This window comes from Mus caroli, unplaced genomic scaffold (genome assembly GCF_978045245.1).
Source record: "Mus caroli unplaced genomic scaffold, Mus_caroli_1 scaffold_15, whole genome shotgun sequence".
Classification (NCBI taxonomy): Eukaryota; Metazoa; Chordata; class Mammalia; order Rodentia; family Muridae; genus Mus; species Mus caroli.
The window spans coordinates 52,935,639-52,941,988 of record NW_028227270.1 but is presented as its reverse complement, the minus strand read 5'-3'; the positions used below and the strand labels follow the sequence as shown (position 1 = coordinate 52,941,988).

Here is a 6,350-nt window from a genome sequence, read left to right as displayed (position 1 = left end):
CGACCGCCAATAGACAAGCGGGCGGACTTGGGCCAATCGCTGAGCGCCGGATGTGGGTGGGTGGGGCCTTAGTGCGGCGCACGCGCCGGAGTGTCCTCCAGGCCTTACATACGGACCGTACGTACGGCCGCGTACGGACGCTCCCGGGGCTCGGAAGCTCCGTGTCTGTCCTGTCCCGGGTGCGGCTTGGAGCCGCTCGGTAAGTGTCGCGGGGTTAGGACCACCGGGCTTCCCCAGTCGCGTTCCAGCGTGCTCCGTGGTCTCCGGTCCGGTCGCGCGGCGCCTGCCTCCGCCGTTGCCCTGCTCCGCTTGCTTTTCTGTGGTTGTTTTAATCAGTGCGTGAGCCCCAGCCCAGCTTCTCAGCGCGAATTGCCATGCTTTGCTCGGCTCATACCGGGAGTTTGAATCTTGTCGGCTGCTCCTCCTCTCCCGCAATTATCAACATTGACTTTCCCTTTCCCCATCACGTGAGTGTCGAGATTTGGAGGTAGAATTTGAATTCCAGCTCTTCCTCTTCGCGCCCAGCTTCACTGGACACAGGTAGTTTACTTGGGCTGCAGGGTCCTTAGCGGGAAAAGCGTCAACCAGATGAACTGAATTACCGTAACCTAGCCCATAGGCAGGACTTAAAGTAAGGGCTGGGCAGCGATCGCAGTTAAGGGTTAGGAGCCAGCATCTCGTCCAGACACAGTGAAGCCACAGGAAGTCAGCCCTATGATGCTTCAGTCCACCCGACAACACTAAGGTGTTCACGGGCCACTGAAAAGAAATTTCAGAACGAGCCAGAGCGCAGCAAGGTCAGTGAGTTCTGATTAATCAAAAAATAGCCTTTTTTGAAAAATGAAGAGACGCGTGAGCCTGAAAGCCTGAGTAGTAACTGATGTATATGATTAGGGGGCTTGGGGGGCTATTTAATCAGCAGCCAACTTTAAACATATTAAAGGAGGCATACCTTGGTGCACTCCCTTCAATTTGTCCATAGAACATGGCCTTTGAAGAGGAAGTACGTTGTGGTAAAACATTAATCTGAGATCCTTACATACACGTAGGACTCAAGGAGTTTAGATTTAAGGCATAGTTCATTTAAAAAAAAAACCAACTCTAGTGACACTACCTAGAAAGGGGTGTGCATGTCTTCTACAGGTGGCTTGGCTAATTATGGTGCAACTGTTGGGTGTCAGCCAATTGGGTGTGGCGGTCAGGACCAGGAGAGTGGGGACCCCTTCCTAGGCTTTTTCTTGTTTCCTGGCTCGGTGGGAAAAGTAAACCTTGGTTTTTAAAATATTTTTGCAAGGTTCTTTTTTTTTTAATCTTTGTCATGGGATACTCATTCTTAATTTCGTAGCGTTGATGTTGTCTCTCAGCATTTGACCATGGTTTTTGTTTTTGTTTTTCTTATGCTAAGTCACATGTTGTGAATTCTATGGCATGGCGTTCATCACCCTGCGGAGGGCCTTTTGTCATAAGTCCATTCTTTGGATACCTGGAGCTGTGGTTGCTCTGAAAATTCACCCTGCCAGTCATGCCCAAAAGGCAGTCACAGATCGCCTCAGTGTGTGCTTCTGCTCCCTACAACCTGAGCTGTTCAGGGTCAGATTCCATCACGCGTACTGTAAAAACTTCCACTCAGAAAAGGGTAATGACCTTCATCCCGTGGGTGAGCCATGGTCCCCTCAGGGGCAGGAATGGAACCAGCCGGGACAGAGTCTTCAAAACGAGGATGAAGAGATGCTTTTCAGGAGACTAAGCTACTTCACTTCCTTTGAGGAAGTGCTGAGTTTCATAAGTGCCCTGGACACCCTGCCTGTCCCTCTGGCAATGGCAGCTCTACTCAGGATCTGTGAGATAGGGAGGAGAGATGGCCAGCAGAGGCTGCCAGAAGGAGTGCTGGAGAACTGCGCCTTCCAGGCTCTGTGCCTCCGGTGTGAGCGAGACCCCTCACACCTGACCAATGCTGGTTTGGTGACAGCTTTGCAATTTCTGCATACGTTGTTGCCTGCAGATCCTCAAAGTAGCCTGATGCTGAGCCTGGTGGCAGAATGCCAACGTCGTCTCCAAAGAGGCAACCTGGAAGTCCACCATCTTTGTGTCCTTGGGGAAAGTCTGGCCATGCTTCAAGGTTCAAGTTGTGAGACCCTGAAGCTGGTTGTACGTCAACTTCAAAGTAAAAGTGTGGAAACGTTTGCTCCAGAGGAGATCGCGTCCGTTTATAGGATTCTGCAGGCGTGTCCTGAAGAAGTAGACAAGCACCAGACGTTCTTAAACACATTAAACAACTTCTCCATTTCAGTAGTTCCCTACCTGAGCCCTAAATCCATTAGCCATGTCCTCACCGCCTTAGTGGTCCTGGACCAGACTCACGCACTCCCACTGCTTATAAAGCTGGGCAAGTACGTTGTGAGATACATCCCCCGTTTTACAAACGAAGAGCTCAGAAAGGTCTTGGAGGCGTTTGTCTATTTCGGACACAGTGACAGGTTCTTCACAGAGGCCTTAGAGCAACACGTGGCCGCCCTGTGCTTCTCCCTGGACCCCGCTGTGGCCAGCTCTGTGATGGGGTACTGCAGCAGGAAGCGGATTCTCTCCAAGCCCATCTTCGACGTAGTCTCAGAGATCGTTGTTTGCCAGTGGGACAGACTTTCACCTAGTCAGATTGCCGAGCTAATTGAGCCATTTGGAAAGCTCAATTATGTGCCACCAAACGCCCCTGCCCTGTTTAGGAAGGTAGAAAATGTGCTCTATGCCCGTTTACATCACTTCCCACCAAAGATGCTACTGAGGCTCCTTCATTCATGCACGCTGATTGAGCGACATCCCATCAACTTCATGTCAAAACTATTCAGCCCCTTTTTCCTTCAGCGGCTGCAAGGTGAGGCGGTTACAGAGTGAACTGTAATAACTTGGGATGTGGTCAGGCACTGTTTACACTGAGAGCTCCAGTGTCGTTTCAGACTGCTTGCTCCGGAAGTAGCTGGGTGGTTTTATAATTATAATCCCTCATTTACATGCCAACATTCCAAGCCAACAGTTGTTTTTTTTTTTTTTTTTTCCCCAGGTAAAGAGTCATATTTGGACAGATTGAGCCTGGCACAGCTGACCCAACTTTTCCTAACCTCCGTCCTAGAGTGTCCGTACTATAAGGTGAGAACAGAAACACAAGTGGCGTGGCTTATGTCCCCAGGATGCTCATCTTTTGTGCACTAAACATCTTCAATTTCCTTTGATGTTGGTCCCAAACAGCAGAGCTTTCTCATAGGCTGGATTGGTCCCAGACATCTTTTGTCCTATTTACCCCCACCCCTGTTCCCTTTCCTCATTCTTGTCCTAGAAGATGGGTTTCTGGCCGTGTAGTTTCTTAGACCTCATCAGACACGAGAGATTCACTATGACAGATTTCCCAGCAGGCTCTCGCATTCACGTCACTGCTGTGTTACTCTAGACTGGACAGAGGCAGAGTGACTGCTGAGTGTCTCCTTAGCCATGCCCAGAGTTACTGCTGAGTGTCTCCTTAGCCACACCCAGCAGGTTGCCCTAGTTCAGCTGGCGCTTGCCTTTTCCACGCGGCCTGTTCTCCTAACTCACAAAGCTCCTGTAGAGTTAGAAATGGCATCCCCAGGGCCGGCTCACACCCCTGCCCCTCAGTGCTCATTCAGTGTCTGATTGAAGAGTAACATCCATGAATAAGAAACAGGACTAGTCTTTACAGCTGCCTGGGCTGCTCTGATGTCTGCCTACCCCTACACCCTTGAAAGACTAGTGTAAACAGCAGTTTCTCCGCCCAGATTTAGGGAAAACATGTGCACGCCCTGTGTGCTGCTTTCCCATTTGAAGCCGCAGGCGGGGCTGACAAAGGAGATGCAATTTGTTTCTGTCCAGCTAGCAGTGGCCTTCCCCGAGGCGTGCCAGATAGGGAGCCTAGGCCATGGCTGTGAATTCCGTGGCATTGTTCTGACTTTCCACTCACTATCCGAGAGTCTCTTTAAAAACCCGTGGACTAGATTCTTAAATGGGTGGGTTGAGGTGGGGCGGGGGTTCCTGAGTGAATTGTGGATGCTGGCAGACGTTTCCTCCTAGCAGGGATACACCTCGTCTGTGCCCAGCAGTAGGTGAAGGGGACAGCCATGACTTCCACGCCTCAGCTGTAGTGTGCTCGGTCCTTTGAAACTTTGTCATTTTCTCTCCTGAGAGGGTCTGCCCTGCCACGTGTTCAAATTGTATTTGAATGAGCAGTAATGGCCTTGATCACGCTTTCAGATGTTTATCGTTAATTTAGATTTCCTGCAAATTGTCTTTCTACATCTTTAATTCAGTATGAGACAAGGGTTAACAGAACTGTTACACATGTTTTCTTTAATTTTTATTATTTTTTTAAAGCAATATTGGTGATTTTGCTATACAGAAGCTTTAAAAACTTACAGACAGATCTCTGTAGCTTCTGAGTTTCCTAGCTCAGTAACATCTCATTTCTGTTTTGCCACACATTTGACTCAGCTTTTAAAATGACATTTCCTATCTTAACATACTTACAACTTAGGGATTTGTTTGTGTACTTTAATTTTAAAATTTTTGTTATTTGTTTGTGTTGGAATCTGCATATTTGGCCACTGCACAATGTGTGTCAACATGCTTATCTCACAGTCTCCTGTGTGCGTGTTTGTGTGGTGTTTACATTGAAGAGGTTGCACAGGATGCATGGGTTAACTAGTCATCTTTACCAGCTGGGACTTGTAGTCTGCCGTGGGTGGTAAAGATTATCTTGTTTTCCAGATGACTGGCCAGCTTTGTTTTATCCCACTACCTTTTCTTTAGAAATTGAAATGTCACTTTTACCACATTCTCCGATTACCATGGTTAGTTTTTATCAGTTTGATACAACCGGGAAGAGGTAACCACAGCTGAAGAATTGCCTCAATATGATTGGCCGTATCTGTGCTACATTGTCTTGATTGATTTGGGAGGGGTGGCTTACTGTAGGTAGCTCCATTTCTAGGCAGGGCTGCGTAAGAGCTGGCTGAACAGGAGCCAGCTGGAAGCATTTCTTGGTGCTTGTTTGAGTTCTTGCTTGAGCTTTCTACCCTGACTTCTCTTAATAATGGGCTGGGACCTAGAAGTGTAAATAAACTTAGATAAGCCCTTTCCTCTCCATGCTTTTGGACACGGTGTTTATCACAGCCAAAGAAAAGCAAGCTCGGGCACTACTGCTGAAAGCTTCATTGGAGAGCCAAGTGCTGGTGGCCACGCACATCTGTAGTCTCAGCACTCAGGAGAGAGAGGCAGGCAGGTCTGTCGAGGCCAGGACAGTCCTTGTTTGAGAACCAAACAGAAACTGTAGTTGAGAGTGATTATGACCTTGGAGGATTACAAAGACTCCTTAACCTGAGTGTTCCCGTGTGTGTTTTACTCATTTTAAAAAATGTGAGCTTTAGCAGCCATGTTGTGTATTGTCATTTTGAGAAAATGATGTGCCCATGTCTTAGAAACATTCCATGTATATAAAGTAATGTTGGGTCAGTCTTTTGTTCTAGTAGCCTTCAACTTACTCTGTGGCCTTATATCTTTTTCTTTTTTATGCTTGCATGTATGAATTCTAGGGCCCCAAACTTCTTCCTAAATATCAAGTGAAGTCATTCCTCACTCCATGCTGCTCCCTAGAGACGCCCATGGATCTCCATCTGTATAAGTCTGTGGTGATTGGACTTATTGATCTTTTAGGATCAAGACTGTATTTTGCTTCAAAGGTGTTGACGCCCTATTACTACACCATAGGTAAGTAGCTAAGGGGCTTGTTGTGTCAGAAGCATTCTGTCCATGTTGAACTCTATGTGGACTTAGTAGCCAGACATCTGTGAGATGCAGAACAGAACCTTCCCTCACCTGAAGGCAAGCAGGAGAGGTCAGCAGCATTGCAGTAGAGCTAGGACTCCGAGGTTGAGTTTCACACATTAGCCACAGGGTAGCAAGATGTCCTGGGCAGACCACCTTAACCTTTTTCTGCTTGAACAGTGACCTCAAGGCTGATGGAGTAAGTAGAATCCTAAGTGCTCAGTGACATCCTGGCCGCTGTGTAATCCAGGCCTGTGTTCTCTGTGGCACCATCAGCATCCAGAATTACCTAAGTACACGTTTGAAGAGTTGTTAATTCAGTTCCTCATCACAATAGTGATTTAGCCACACCTCAGTAGACACACGAGGCTCATTAGATGATTGAATTAGACATCCCCAGAACAGATCCTCATCTGCTGCGGGGTCCTGTCGTACAGCACTAGTGAAGGAGGCCATTTCTTCCCATTAGTCCCTCTGCCCTAACTGTTCTCTCAGGTTGCTGCATTAAAGAGAGTAATCACAAAAGA

The 6,350-nt window shown here is 47.8% G+C and overlaps 1 protein-coding gene across 3 annotated transcripts in view; it reads left to right on the top strand.

The window, feature by feature from the left end:
• The first annotated feature begins 84 nt into the window (after positions 1-84).
• The window catches only part of Fastkd3 (FAST kinase domains 3), an 11,089-nt gene continuing 4,823 nt past the window's right edge, over positions 85-6,350 (top strand). For 2 of the 3 annotated variants that reach the window (XR_002379495.2, XM_021180311.2), the window contains exons 1-4: positions 85-199; positions 1,406-2,869; positions 3,056-3,141; positions 5,592-5,766. Coding sequence is in view for 2 of the 3 variants with exons in the window: in XM_021180311.2 (XP_021035970.1) it covers positions 1,429-2,869; positions 3,056-3,141; positions 5,592-5,766 (1,702 nt within the window). In the remaining variant the exon portion in view is untranslated. The other variant, XM_021180312.2, reaches the window with a different exon arrangement.